This window comes from Mus caroli, chromosome 2 (genome assembly GCF_900094665.2).
Source record: "Mus caroli chromosome 2, CAROLI_EIJ_v1.1, whole genome shotgun sequence".
Taxonomy (NCBI): Eukaryota; Metazoa; Chordata; class Mammalia; order Rodentia; family Muridae; genus Mus; species Mus caroli.
Window position 1 is genome coordinate 165,643,711 of NC_034571.1, and position 14,630 is coordinate 165,658,340.

Consider the following 14,630-nt stretch of genomic DNA (forward strand, 5'->3'; position numbering starts at 1 on the left):
AAAAAAAAAAAAAATCAGCCCTATTTCTAAGAAAGATTTCTTATGACGCCCATCTGTTTGAATGACAGAGCCTTGCACTTGACAAGGGAGGCTAAGCCTTCTTAGGACTGACAGGTCTCTCACTTCTTAGGCTTCCTCCTCTGTCAAGGCAGATGAGGCTAATGCTTTATTTCAGCAAAGGCTGCAGCCAGCATCTGACTACCCCTCAGCACTCCAGAGGGACCTGGTGAGGATATTGTGGGGAGCTGGGATCCTGAGTGCTAAGTCTTAAGTGATGATTCCAACTGGGGCTGGACACGGGTGTTAAATAACTGTGTTCTGATCATTTAGGTCTCTCTTTATAGGGCATCTTTTATGACCAAGACTGTCCAGTACCAAAATGAGCTACATAAATTCCTAATCTGGGATACAGCTGGACAAGAACGAGTAAGTCACTCTTTAATTTACTATGTTTTTCTGAGGCCCAAACCAAATTACAGCTCCAACTACACTGTCATCGTCCCCGTCGTCTGCCATTCCTCACTACTTTGCACCAGAGACACATTTACTTCGATTTGCGTGGCCAGCCCTTTTCTTTTCAATTAGAGCCACAAAGTCCACTGATGGAGAAAGTGATAATGGGCACTGAGGGCATTTTTATACTTTTTAGTGTCTTAAAGTAAATGCTGACTAACAGGCCTGATCAAGTTCCTTGAACAGAGTGTGTGATTTGGGGCTCTGTCCTCTAGTAAAGATGTAAGAGAATTAGTGGTAGAAAGGGAAAATTAGGCACAGCTCATTTATAGCCGCCTTTTAAAAGCTAAAAGAGGGAACTTTACAGCATATAAACTTTGAGGTTTAAGTGGACGGATTAGCTAATGCAATGCCTTGCAACAAGCACTTAAACGCCTGACAGGGAGCCTGTCCATAGCTCTGGCTGTCCTCGCCACAGGGTAGAGACAGTGGAGAGCTACAGCTGTACAGTGGGACGAGATCTGAGGAAGTGGGAACAGGAATAGACATGTAATGGGAGCAAAGATAGAAGACACGCACGCGCGCGCACACACACACACACACACACACCCTGCCTCATTCCATCCCTTTCCCTGGTAAGTTCCCTGCAGTCATCCCATCATTCAGCCACGCTATAGTTTTCAGGTGATTCTCTCCAAACAAAGGCCTGACAGGTGTGAGGTACTGTCCTAAGCTCTAAGTACACAAGAAGTTATCAGAAAAATGGTTTGTCGTCACACTAGTATCCAAGAAAACATGGATACTGTGTGGCAGAGAAACTGACAAATGGAGGACACCACACTGGTGTCTCAGTGCACATTTGAGCAGAGCTTGTGCCTCAGCCTTGCTGTTGGCTGCCTTCAGTTTGAACCTTGTGTATCACTTTATCAGAGCTGCCATCTTCTGTGTTGGTGGCTGTGTGCATCTAGAATGGAGGTTAGGACGGCAGTCAGCATCTCTTCCATCCTGCAAAGGCATTGCTTCCCAGAGGCCTACTAGATGTGTCTGCATGCTGCCCTAGGACTGCGTCATTAGCCAGGTGCGTGGACTTTCCCTAGGAGTGATAGATGTGCCCTTGTACTGCGTCCTAGGTTTCAGCTACCCCCTCATGTGTTACGTGCTCTATTGTCATAGTGGCTTTTTATACCATGAAAGTGGAAGCAATGCTTAGGCATGTCCCTCCACACTACTCAAGTGCTCACAGGAGCCTGAGGACCATGACTGCCTGCTTTTTGCCCGCCTCTTACCTGCCCACTTCCAGTTGGCTCTTTAGTAGATAGTGCTGCTCAGTGGTACAATCTGGCCTTCCTTCCCTGAAGTACCATCCTGCAACCCAAGGCTGGGCAGGAGATATTGAAAGCCCAGATCAGGGACAGGGGGCTTGACCAGGACATCCTGGAGCTGGAAGACAAGTCGGGAGAGGAATGGCGTAGCCAGGTGTCACTGTGCAGAAGGACGTGCCTCGGATTCTTCAAGGCTGGACTCCACTCTGCCTCTTCCTGCCAGTCAGCTTGTGTGCTTCTCCAGTGTACATACAGCTCTGTATCCTGTCATCTGCCGTCCTATCCTTCACCTGGTAACTGTCTAGCCTTGGAGCCTCCCTCTGTCACACAGAGAGGAGCTGTCCTAATACCCGTGTTACCAGAAAGCTGTGCTTCTTTGCATCAGATCTGGAGGTTGTCTTTCATTCTTCCTGGCAGCTGTTGGCCATCTGCTTCTTCAGCTCTCTACTCAGCTGCCTTCAGCTGCCTTCACTGTCACTCAAGTGTTCTCTAGCCTTTTGACTTCTGTCCCTGTTTTTCTCCACCCAGTCCTGACCCATGTCACTATTCACAAGAACCCAGACATTGTGGAGAACAATGTTCAGACTCTACTGTCTTCTTGCTGATTTTTACCTCTAGCTGTGTTCTAAGGGACCCATGAAGCCCATGTGTCCTGCTGCACTGCTCTGTCTGCCTGCTGACCTCCATGCAGGTCCTTACACAGACCTGCCATCGGGCCATCACATATACTGGCCTTTCTCGCTAGCACATGCCTCCTCTAGCACTCAGGCTTCTTAGCAGCTATTGGTGTCAGACAGAATGGTGTACCTCAGGGCTCTCTGTGCCTCCCTGGACCTGAGCAGTGCCTCAGGTTCATTCTCTTCATTGCCCTTGTTCATGCCTAAGACACTCATTACAAACTGTGGTGTCTGCTTGGTTGTCCACCTTCATTAGCAGCTTCTCTCACTGAGACAGGAGCACTGGGAGCTGTGCCTGCCGTGTTTTCCTTACTGCTGTGGTCCCAGTACCCGAGGGCAAGCTAATGCCCAGGAGTTAGTTGGGTAGCAGCAGATTAACTCTGTGTCCTGCACAGTCTTTGCTTGCCCTCAACCATGAGATTGTCACTTTTTTTTTTCTTCTGTCTTGTATTAGACTGTGGCCTCTGAGAGGCAGGGACTGCCTTTTTGGTGCTCGCAGCCCCTAGTACCTGGCTTCAATGTTACTATTCTTGTCAGCTGCTTGGTAGTCTACCTTGTGACAGATGAGAACAGACTGTCTCTGCCTCCTGTGGGTCGCACATGGCTGCAGTGATGAGTCTCTGACCTGAGCATGTTTACTGCTTAGCTCTGTGGAGTTGAGATTGTTGGTGGGGAACCAAAACCATTGCAGAATGAAAAAGCTTTTGATGAACTGAACAGGCGTCCTCTCCATTTGACCCTCACATCTGTTGCCACATGTAGTTCTGAACGATGACTTTTCTGACAAGTTCCCACGAATCGCAGAGTGATTTCACTAAGTTGATGAAAGCAAGTAAGAATTGAATGGTATGTGAGTCCTTGATTGAGGGAGCTTGCTACATGAAAAGGAAGGAAGTGCTGAGAAGACAACAGCTTGTCTATCAGAAGGTTAAGAAGCACCTAGGAAAACAGACCAGAGCCCTCAGATGTTTTTTCAAAGTGACTGTTTGTGTGAGGCCTGGGAGAGTCCACAGTGAAATGAAAGTCCCATGTTATGCTTGCACATTCCTAGCAGAAGCAGCTCACCAGGCTGTCCGTCTCCTCACCAACTCTAAAAGTCAGCTCCTGACTGTAAAATTAAGCCCAGGGTTTCTCAAACGCCGGTTAAATGAAACTTGTTTTCACAGTTGTATTTATTTTCTTAAGACTAAGCATTTATGAGTGCTCTGTCCATTGTTTGCAGTTTGAGTGAGCTCATCTTGTTCCTCTACCCCAGCACACACAGATGGCACTCATGAATGTATGTCATGAAGTCCACCATGAGTGCAGGGCAGCACTCCCAGTGTGGCACATCTGTTATGGCCATATGCACAACTCTTATTCCCTCTGCCTCCTCTGGCTGACCGTTCCACAGAGGTCAGTATAGCATGAAGACCGTCCGTTTTCACAGTACCACATAAGCAGTTGTAAGTGTGTCAACTAGAACAAGGACAGCTTAGGAGCATCTAGAGCTGGGATTGGCTGGCCGAGGGCCATGTTGAACCAGGTACCCACTCTTGTAAATACAGTTTTTTGGAGCACAGCCATTTTTGTCTGTTCACTGTCTGTGCTTATACTATACAGTAATCCTGTGACAGAAGTGAGAGGGCCACAGAGCTAATGCTGTTTCATCAGAACAGCAGGGGAGTCCGCATGGGTGTGTCTCTCACAATGGCCATCCTGGCTTATAAATGCTGGGTAATACTTACAAAGTTGCTGTTTGAAACAACCAGTGGGCAAGGCTGAAGCAGCATACACAGGCCCGGATCAGGCCTCACAGGGCACCCAGCTCAGGACTAGGGCACAGGGTAGCAAAGAGTCAAGGCAGAAGAGTCTTTTTTGTTTGGTTGGTTTTTGTTTTTCAAAACAAAGTTCCTCCTTGTAGCCCTGGCTGTCCTAGAACTCACTCTGTAGACCAGGCTAGCCCCAAACTCAATTTGCCTGCCTCTACTTCTGTGCTGGGATTAAAGGAGTGTGCCACTACCGCCCAATCAGGAAATGTCTTTTTTAAGATTATGATAATGGGAGATGTCTGAGAATGCTAGAGTAACTGGACAAGAGCAGCAAGCCCTGGAAAAATACGACCCAGAAAGGAGGACCCTCCTCAAGCCTTGTGAATGTGCAGAGGGGACATTGCAAAACAAGACTGAGTAGAGACTCACTGCTGCCTCTTATAACAGAGCTGAAGTTTAAATGCACGTTAGAGGGCATTGATAAAGTTTTTAACCATCTCATTCAGAAGAGAGACAGAGGCCTTCAGATCCAGTTCTAGTATAGCCATCCTAACAGTGTTCAAAATCACTCTCAAGATGATGAGAGTTACCACTCTTCAAAATGACAGTGTGGCAGCGGGCCAGTATGCGGTAATTTGTTACATGTGTGGGGAATGGAGAACAGAGGCTGACCCTATGATGAGAACCTGGACCAGAGTTGAAAGCAGGCCTTTAAATCTGTCCAAAGGTTCACACAATGGCAGACCAGCTACAAATGGGAAGCTGTGCAGAAAGGAAGTTCACAAAGAATAAAGTGGAAATGCTAACATTGAAAGCCATGGTGTCAAGAAGCAAAGCTGGCTGGTGAGCAATAGAACAGATCACTTGGAAGAGCAGGGAAGGAGAGGCTAGGAAAGCCTGGGCAGTCTCAGCAACACCGGGCCCAGAAGGGATGAAGAAGCATGGGGGTGCAGGATAAAGGCAGGGTTCCTCTGGTTGATGGCTGAATTCTTCCACTTTGGTGATATATCGACTCTCAAGTCTAAGGGTTTCAGCAAACCTTTAAATACAACAAGGGCCCTAGTCAAACAGAGATATATTATATACCAGAGAGCAATGTGAGTGGGCTTGCCTTCTCAGAAACAGTGGAGGCAAGCCAGTAGGCAGAGTTTCTACCATACTGTAGGTGTGTAAACAAGTCCATCTGCCAAAACCATCTCCCAGATACAAAACCAAAGTCATCTTGGGATGTGAAAGTGAGAGTTGGGTATCAGCTCCAGAAACGGCCATGGAATCCTGCCGACAGATGGTGAGCACTGCTGCTGACGCCAGGCCTCTGGACAGCTAGCTAGGTCTTCTATTAGTGTGATTTGAAGCATTTAGCAACAGCAGCCAGAGTGGTGATGTAGACTAGGTTACAATCATGCAAGATTCTAATAGATAAGGTTAGGCTCATGTAAGGTTCGGCTGTTTTATAGGAAGCATGCATTCAAAATAGAAATGCACTAGAGAAAGTTAAATTGTAGTTTTGAGAACAGCCACCTAATAAGTAATGCAGGAAAGTATGCCTAAAGAGCTAAGAGAAGGGGGCTAGGGCGNGCCGCACTAAGCCTAGAGTTTGATCCCTAGCACCACAGAAGCCGGGCGCAGTGGCTTATGCCCATTATCCCTTCATTCAGGAGATTGAGTTGGGTGTATCAGCAGTTTAGGGTCATCCTTGGCTACATCATGAATTCAAGACTAGCCGGGAATACCAAACTTCCTGTAGAAAGGCAGGAGAAAGGAACAGGAGCAGTTTTTAAAAATTGAACAAATTTGCAAGAAACCCCTAGACCTGTGTCTAGCCATAGCAGATACATTCATAGATGAAAAGAACCAAGCACCCCACTGAGTGGGCAGAGGTGGCAAAAGTGCCATGTGACAGACTTCATGTATCTTCCCTCATGGGGGTTGCAGGCCAGATGTCACTACTTTATCAGAAGGGTCTCGGAGACATAAAAGAGACAGAGGAATGCTGTGTTTGTTTTGTATGTACACCCAGTGCTCTCTGAGGAGAGTGCCTACTACCCAGTCACCACAAAGGGAGCAGGATGCAGTACATGGATTACTCTTGGGGACCAAGCTTCAAAGTCAGGATGGAAAATGACAGTATGATCCTTGGGGTGGGGGTAGGGGAACGACACCACACTGGGTCATTTTCCCAAGAGCCAGATTTGAGTGAGGAAAGAGCTTCACATTTTCCATCCCACGCACATCCAGGGAAGTAGCCATTGGATACCCTTGCTTATGCCTCTGTATCCCTCTAGTGATGGAGAGTGGAGGCAGAGACTGTGCTTGCACTGTGACATTGTGAGAGAGATGAGACCTATGCATGGAGATGTCAGAAAAGCAACTTGCAAACTCATTCAAGCAGTGAATTTAAATGTGCATTCATGTCTAGGACAATCAACGTCTAGATTACAGTGTGATCTCTTTGACACCCAGTAATGCAGCCACTTCTCGGGAGAACCATTTACGGCATGTTTTTATCTCCTTAGTTTGGGAAGCCAAAGTTTAAAGGACTATTGAACAAATGAATTTGGGAATTACTACATTGAGTTCAATTAAAAAGCTTTTTTAGCTGAAACATTTGTTTATTGCCCCATATTCAATTCCTATAAAGCTGTTTTCTAGACTGTCTTCAGAGACATTCCTGCACTACAGTCTGTCTTTGCCTTTGGTAATTATGGGTTCTTTTGCTGTAAAGCATTATGGCATCTTCTGTGGCTTCAGAGAAAGATTACCTTTTGTGCAGGGATAATGGACTTCAAAGTCTGCTAAAAGGACATCTTTCCCTGACCGTCCAGTTTCATTGCTTCTTTTCCCTCTGCAGTTTCGTGCATTGGCACCAATGTACTATCGAGGGTCAGCAGCAGCCATCATCGTTTACGACATCACAAAAGAAGTAAGACTTTATTCTTTTCTTCTTAGCTGCCATCATGTATTGCTCAGGCCTCTAGCTACTCTCCTTTCACACTGCAGGAGACGTTTTCAACTCTGAAGAACTGGGTGAGAGAGCTCCGCCAGCACGGCCCCCCCAGCATTGTTGTTGCCATTGCAGGGAACAAGTGTGATCTTACTGATGTCAGGTGAGTTATTAGACGAGATTCCCGGGCCGATTATGTGTTCCTTTTCTAATGAGCCATATCCAGGGTAAGAGTCTAGCTTTTATTTTATCTCTGACATTGAAAAATTTCTTGTGTTACATGGTTGGCCCTGAAGTTCCAAGCTAAAATGAAAACTTAAGGCATTTGGAGTTAATTATATTACATGTAGACAGGTGTGTAATTTACTCTAACATTAGTGGTATCACACATGACATTATCTGAGATCATTGCCTCCCCAGGCTGCTATGACACAGAGTACCTGAATACAAAAAGTCCATTTTATCGACAATCTGTCTGTATCACATCTGATTCCCAAAGGAAGGGCCTTGGCTTTGTTTTCCCGGGGGGTGAGGGGTGTGAGGGGTGTTTAATATAGAGGTTATTTAAAACCTTATCAGGAAGATCATGTAACTGGAAAGACTGTCTGGGCTCATGCCACTGCTGATCCAAACATCCTTCTGCTTACATGGGGGCTGGAGGGGGGGGGGGGTCTTAAGGAGCAGAACCTCTGACTAGCAATTGTTGCCTTCCAGAGAAGTCATGGAGAGAGATGCTAAGGACTACGCAGATTCCATTCATGCCATCTTTGTAGAGACCAGCGCAAAAAATGCAATAAACATAAATGAACTCTTTATAGAAATTAGTAAGTATCTTTGCATCTTGTGGGTTTCCTCGGTTCGGAGCAAACAAACAGAATTCTCTTTGTGGTTAGAATCTCAGCTTGTTTAGTGTAGTCTCTGAGACTGTCCACGAAAGGAAATTTGAGCAGATGAGAACGGGCCAGTGTCCGTCATGTGGGGTTTCTGGGTGTTGTGAGATAATCTTTCCAGAAAGAATGCCTCTCAGTGCCTAAGCCATTTTGTGTTCTCCTCTTCTAAATATGTCTCAGTTACTCATCCAGAACCATCAGAAGTGAACAAAATAAGGTCTGGAGAGATGGCTCGGAGGCTAGGGTCATATGCAGCTCTGCCAGACGACCTGAGTTTGGTCCCAGCACCCACATCATGCTCACAGCCACCTGGAACTCCTGCTCTAGGGGACCTGACACTTCTGACCTCTGTGCGCAGCTGTACTTTGGTGCTCATACCTGTATGCAGACACACAGAATTAAAAGTACTCACAGTTTCTAAAATAAAAGAACAGAATACCTCAAGAGAAATGAAATGTATGTAGGATCTGTTTGTAAGAAAACCTCCAAAACTAGTCCTCAGCAATGGAACGGTCAGTCCTCTCCCCTTCTCTTCCCTAGAGTGTTAACAGGCTGACAGTAGGTGAGAAGAGGCTGCCTCAAGCCTTGGGATTCTCTGTGGATCACATCTGTGTTTATTCATTTCATTCCAATTCATCAAAATGTTTATTGGGAACTGTTCCAGACTCAAGGGATCAGCCTAAAGAAGATAGACACAGCCCTTGCTCTCTGAGAGCGCGTGTTCTGTTGAAGGAGTCAGGCAGTGAACTCCAGATAAATAGGGTCATTTCACATAATAATAAGAGAGATGAAGAAAGCAATTGTAGTAGATGTAAGAATGTGTACAGACGGTCCCAGAAAGCCCCTCTGGGGGAAGAATTGGGAGCTGAGACCTGATGAGGAACGGCGGTTGGGGAGTGTCTCTGAGGCAGTGGGGTGGGAGCTGAACCTGACAGTACAGGCCTGCAAGAGCGGGATTGTTTGCTTTCACTGAGCATAGCCAGCTCCCAGATAGGGAGTAGTCACCCAAGCATCGTGCCTCTGTACCCATTAACTGCCCTTAGGTCACCATCCAAAGCAGCTGCAAGCTAGAAGGATGCTTGGCCTTGGTGAGGGTGAGAGCCATGAATTGCAGGAACCACCAGAACCATACAGAGCCTGCCCAGGGGAGCAGCCCTGTAGCACCCAGGCCTGCCCAGGGGAGCAGCCCTGTAGCACCCAGGCCTGGGATGGCAGCAGGTGGGCCCCTCTGGGGCCTGGAGAGCAGGGTTGTTTGAGTTTCATTTGGTGTTGCTCTTTTGAGACAGGGTCTCAAGAGTCTTAGCCTTGTAGCTCAGGCTTGAACTCAGAGAAGTCCCCTGCCTCAGCCTTCCAACTACTAGAATTTATGAGTGAACACACCTGTGATAGTTTTAGATGGCTCAGAGATGTGGATTTTTATTTATGTGTTCCATTGTTTCATTTTGGCCATTAATTTAAACCCTTCTAGAGTCCTTTGCAGATATCAGACAGCCAGTGTGGCCTGCCATTGGCTCACTGAAGCATCTGTTTATTTCAGGGTTAAGACACTGTGTCCATAACTAGCAATTTAGCCTGGGCCATTCTTGAAAGGCAGTCTAAGTTTTGTCAATAGTCTTCACAGTTTTTTGAGGGTCTCCATATAGCGTGGCATCTGTTGCATCCATTCCAGGTTTTGTTGTGGGTTCTTTTTCTAGTTTTGAAAATAAACATGTAGTGGACTATATGAGCAACAAATCCTTATACCAAAACCCAGCATGCAGGATACAGCCCTGTGGTAGTAACTTTGCTGTCATATTCAGGACCTTAGATTCAGTTGCCTGCACTGCAAAGAGAGAGAGACAGACAGACAGTACATACCATAACTGAGAAGAACTGAACATGGCCAGGCAGGTGGAAACTGGACAGAGCTAGAAATCATCTTTATTTTTTGCTCAATGAGTATTGTCAGGTAACATGTACCTGGCATACAGGCTTTGGGTTGGAACATAACGTACACACAGGAAAGGGCAGTTTAGGAGCATACAGGCAACAATGCATTATCTCAGAACACAGCCAAAGGATAACCCATCCTGCTAGTTGCTTTTGTTTCCCATGTTTTATTTGGGGTTTTTTGTTTGTTTATTTTTTGAGGCAGAATCTCACTATGTAGCCCAGGCTATCCTGGAACTCTCTCTTTAAATCAGACTGGCCTTGAATTTAAACAGATCTGCCTGCTTCTGTCTCCCAAAGGCTGGAATTAAAGGCTGTGCCAGCACTTTACTGCTGTATCTCCTCTGCTGCCTTCATCTTCTATAGCCCAGGCTGGCCTCACACTCATCCTGTGACTGAGGGGGACCTTGATAGCCTCCTTTCTCTTCCTCCCAACTCCTAGAATACACTTGTACCATCATGCCTCATGCTCTGGACCATGCTAGGAATTGAACCCAGGAGTTCGTATGTGCTAGGCAGGTGCTCTTTCAACTGAGCTACATTACCAGCCCTACTTACCCTCTGTGTCTGACTTCTTACTTTATATTCCATGCTTAGACTGTCTGTACATCCCGTGCAGCTACAATGCAGATACAGACCCGTGGCTGGTATGTGTTCGTGTCAGAACTCACAGTTCTGCTGTTAACCAGACAGTGGGCAGTTGTTTCTGATTTAGGGTAATTGCTGGCTGCACTGTTGAACACCCTGTGTCCTCTGGGGAACATCTGGATGCATTTGCTTGGTATCTGCACCCAAGAGAAAGATTGCTGGGTCCTTAGATTTGCATGTCTTCGTTGTGACTTTACTGCCAAACAGTTTGCAGAGTCGTAGTTGTGCCAGCTGCTTCCCACAGAAGTGGTGTATGAAATCTCTTCCGTCAGTCTGTAGGAGAGCAGGACCTGCATCCCCATGTCTACCTTGAAGCTGAGCACCTGTCCACCTACAGGTTTCTACCTGAACGATAGCTGGCACCCTTCTCTCCAGAATTCTTACCCTCTTGCCTGCCTTCTACCGAGTCAGCACCTGCCTTCCTAATGACTCATGCATGCCTTAACTCTGGATATCAGCCCTGGTTGACTACGTTGGAAATACCTTCCTTTTGGTTTGACTTTGATTTCTGAACCAGTCCTCCAGTGAACTGGCTGCTTAACCTAACTGAATTCAATGTGTCCTTATTTTCATTATGGTCAGCATTAGTTCCTGCATCAGAAACCTTTGGCTGTGCCCAGACCATAAAGATGTCTCTTGCATTCTTCCAAAACACTTGTTTAAAAATCTTTTGTCACATTTCAATTGCTTCTGTGGTACCAGCTGTATTTCCGTTTCCATTTGTTGAGAAAACCATAATGACAGTAACCTTCAAGAGACTGTTAACTGTATTTGTAATTTATTCACAGCAGTGTTTGCAACACATTTGGAAAATTGGAGAACACTTTCTGCCCATGTAGAAGTGATGCTGTGTCCTGTCTACACAGGCTACAGCTCACAGGACTTGGCAACCACATCCACAGAGTTGTCAGGGATTGTCCTTCAGCCTTACTGAAGATGCCCCGTCTGTTTTCCTGGTTTAGACAAACAGAAAGTCTTTCCCCAGTGCTGTGCCACTAGACCTGGGAATGTCACAGTGGAAACAAGCAAGACTGAGGGCTCAGGGTCCCGTTGGAGGATGCCAGTCACATGGGAAATAAGACCAGTATCCCTGGTGTCCTGCTGGAATTTGAGGTCTTTGGATAGCTCAGAAGGGGAAGGGCAGGAAAGCCTTTGTACAAGCAGCCTTGAGCCGTGCCATCCAAGTGGGTGGAAAGTGATGGAAGGAAGGGTTTTCTTCAGGTTGAGTTAGCCTCACAGAGCCAGAAAGTGAAGCCTGCCCTCTCCTGTGATGTCATAAGAGAGAAAATGCCACAGCTCTGTAAAAAGCAGCTTGGCAGCACCTGTCAGTCAAACATGACTAGGTGATGTGTACTAGGTAGACAGTGGGAATTACTAGGTGATGTGTACTAGGTAGTCAGTGGGAATTACTAGGTGATGTGTACTAGGTAGACAGTGGGAATTACTAGGTGATGTGTACTAGGTAGACAGTGGGAATTACTAGGTGATGTGTACTAGGTAGTCAGTGGGAATTACTAGGTGATGTGTACTAGGTAGTCAGTGGGAATGTGCTGCATATGCAGGTAAATGCCCTGGGGTAGGGTGTTCTGTAATCCACACACACACAGTTGCTTGGGACCGACACCCGTCAGTAGAGAAATGGTTAGTCTAGGAGACAGTGAGCATGCTCAGCTCCTCAGAGCAATAGTAGCAGTGTGCTGTGAGACCTGGGGGGCGGGGGAGGGGTCTAATTTTTGTATTTAAAAAGTTTACTAACTGCTGTTTGGCATCCTTGTTTGTATCCTAGAGTAGAAATATAGGATGCTAGTTTAAGGACTGGTAACATCTGAAAGACTTGTGGCTTCTGGTGCTGTGGCCGCTGCCCTAGGCCCCGTGGGCTCAGCATTAGGTGACTGTGGGTCAGGTGAAGAGGCATACTCTGCCCTGTCACTTTGTTCATCTTCCTGGTCTTACCTGGATGAACTGACCTTGATGCAGCTGTTGTGTTGTGTTGCCAAATCGTGTCTGAGAAGGAACACGTCCCCTCTTTCTTCTCACATTGCTGCAGGTCGAAGAATTCCATCCACTGATGCCAACCCAGCGTCTGGCGGCAAGGGCTTCAAACTCCGAAGACAGCCATCGGAGCCAAAGCGAAGCTGCTGCTGACGACCCAGGGCCTGACCTTGAGGAAGAAGCAGGTGGTCCTGGATGCTGCAGGAGAGCCGTGCCCTGCCACTGGACGCCACCTCATGCTCTTTATGCAAAAAGGACTCAGAGAACCGGCTGTTGGGTTCTCTTGGAAGACTGCAGCAGGTGTCTGTGTCTGCAGACTTGTGTCAGTGGACTCTGGCATGCAAAGGGACCATGCACGCCCTTGGCTGTTTACCCAGCTGAAGGAGCATCTGACGTATGGCTATGGATGGTAGGATTGAATTGCTGGTACCTCTGTCATCAGGATTTCATGTGTTATTTGTAAGGGAAATGAGCACTTTCATGGACACAAGGGAAAGGCTGTGGGGATGGTCATCTCCGTGGTCCTCATCTCTAGTGTCAGAGTCGTCTCAGTAAACTGTGGGAAATGATCACAGGGAGAGGGATGGGTGTTCCTAGGACAGCTCCCACCATCTCTAAAGCACTTTGCCGCACAGTGGCTGCCGGTTCACCTTGGGTTTGCTTCTGACCCTGTATGTGTCAGAGCCCACGCACATTAGTTATGCTCACCTTTCTACAGAAGCTCCTGGTCCAGGCCATGGGGCACAGAAGCCACCTGGAGCCAGTTGAGTTGCATGTGTCTAAACTGACGGGCAGTGGCTTAGGAGAGGAGAGGAGAGGACAAAGCTAATGAATCTTTTGGTGGGATTGTTTTTTGTTTATGGTTTGTTTTGGTTTTTTTGTTTCTTGCCCAGTTTGTTTTGGTGGGAAAAACAACTGTGAGCTGCCTAGCATATGTAAATTTGTAGTCTATATTTATGAGACCATTGCTTAAAAATTATAAATTATGTAAATACATTAATAACTTCTGAATTCCTTTCAGTATTCACTTAGTCCTGTGCCCAGTCTCCTGTGTGCCCACCTGGTTTTCGGCCTGTCCACAGGACCCTCTGAAGCCCATTTACCTTGTGCAGGAGCACGGAGCGCTTAGCTCACAGCTTCCTCCTCCTCCCTCTCCCTGCTGCATCCCATCTGGAAATGGTAATAAAGACATATGCCTCCGTGACAAGCCTGACTAGTCCTTCCTGCCTGGGGCGAGAGGGAGCCCAGCACCCGGCCATCCGTCCGTCCTTCACTGAGCTTCTCTCAGCTCCTCCAGAGAGCTCGGACCAACTGTTTTTCGAGTGCTTTGTGTACTAACAGCGGCTCTCCTCTCCTCTCCCTCCTCTACCTTACTAACAGCGGCTCTCCTCTCCTCTCCCTCCTCTATCTTCCCTTGCTCTGTTAGTGCCTCACACTCTTCTCCCTCAGGAGCCTAATGAGGTTTTTAATATAATCTAAAAATAAAGCACCCAAGTGAAGCTGCTGGAAATTTGTTCCTGGCCTAATTTGGCGCCCTTCCAGCCTGGGTATTGTAAGGGAAGGAAATTTACAAGATTAAATAGGAAATGAAACAGCTTGAATTTCAAACCAAATTGTGTTTTCAGAGCTGTCCTTAACAGAACAGTCAAAACTTTTAAAAACAATTGTTACTGCTCTGTACCCCTCCGCCACATGCTTCAGGTGGAGAGGGTTTAATGGAATGGCAACCCAGGCGACACCAGGCCTGAGCGAGGCCTTGTAAACAGCTCAGGTTGTTTATCCTTCCTGAGGTCAGATTTTGAGCACCTCTGTATAAGCAGAAACAGCGCTGCTTGGCTCATGTGGACACAGCTGCCCATGTGAGACCCTTTCTGTCTCATTTCACTAAAAGACGGTATAGATTCTTGAAGATTAGATTAGAAGTATAGATTCTGGGGCTGGTGAGATGGCTCAGTGGGTAAGAGCACCCGACTGCTCTTCCGAAGGTCCAGAGTTCAAATCCCAGCAACCACATGGTGGCTCAC

General features: G+C 47.0%; 1 protein-coding gene across 2 annotated transcripts in view; it reads left to right on the forward strand.

The window, feature by feature from the left end:
* Rab22a (RAB22A, member RAS oncogene family) overlaps positions 1-13,810 on the forward strand; it is a 43,142-nt gene extending 29,332 nt beyond the window's left edge. The window contains exons 3-8 of one of the 2 annotated variants that reach the window (XR_002377447.2): positions 345-426; positions 7,055-7,126; positions 7,204-7,310; positions 7,862-7,971; positions 12,662-13,015; positions 13,628-13,810. Coding sequence is in view for 1 of the 2 variants with exons in the window: in XM_021157082.2 (XP_021012741.1) it covers positions 345-426; positions 7,055-7,126; positions 7,204-7,310; positions 7,862-7,971; positions 12,662-12,759 (469 nt within the window). In the remaining variant the exon portion in view is untranslated. Of the gene's footprint in view, positions 1-344; positions 427-7,054; positions 7,127-7,203; positions 7,311-7,861; positions 7,972-12,661 lie in introns of both variants that reach the window. The other variant, XM_021157082.2, reaches the window with a different exon arrangement.
* The last annotated feature ends 820 nt before the right edge of the window (positions 13,811-14,630 follow it).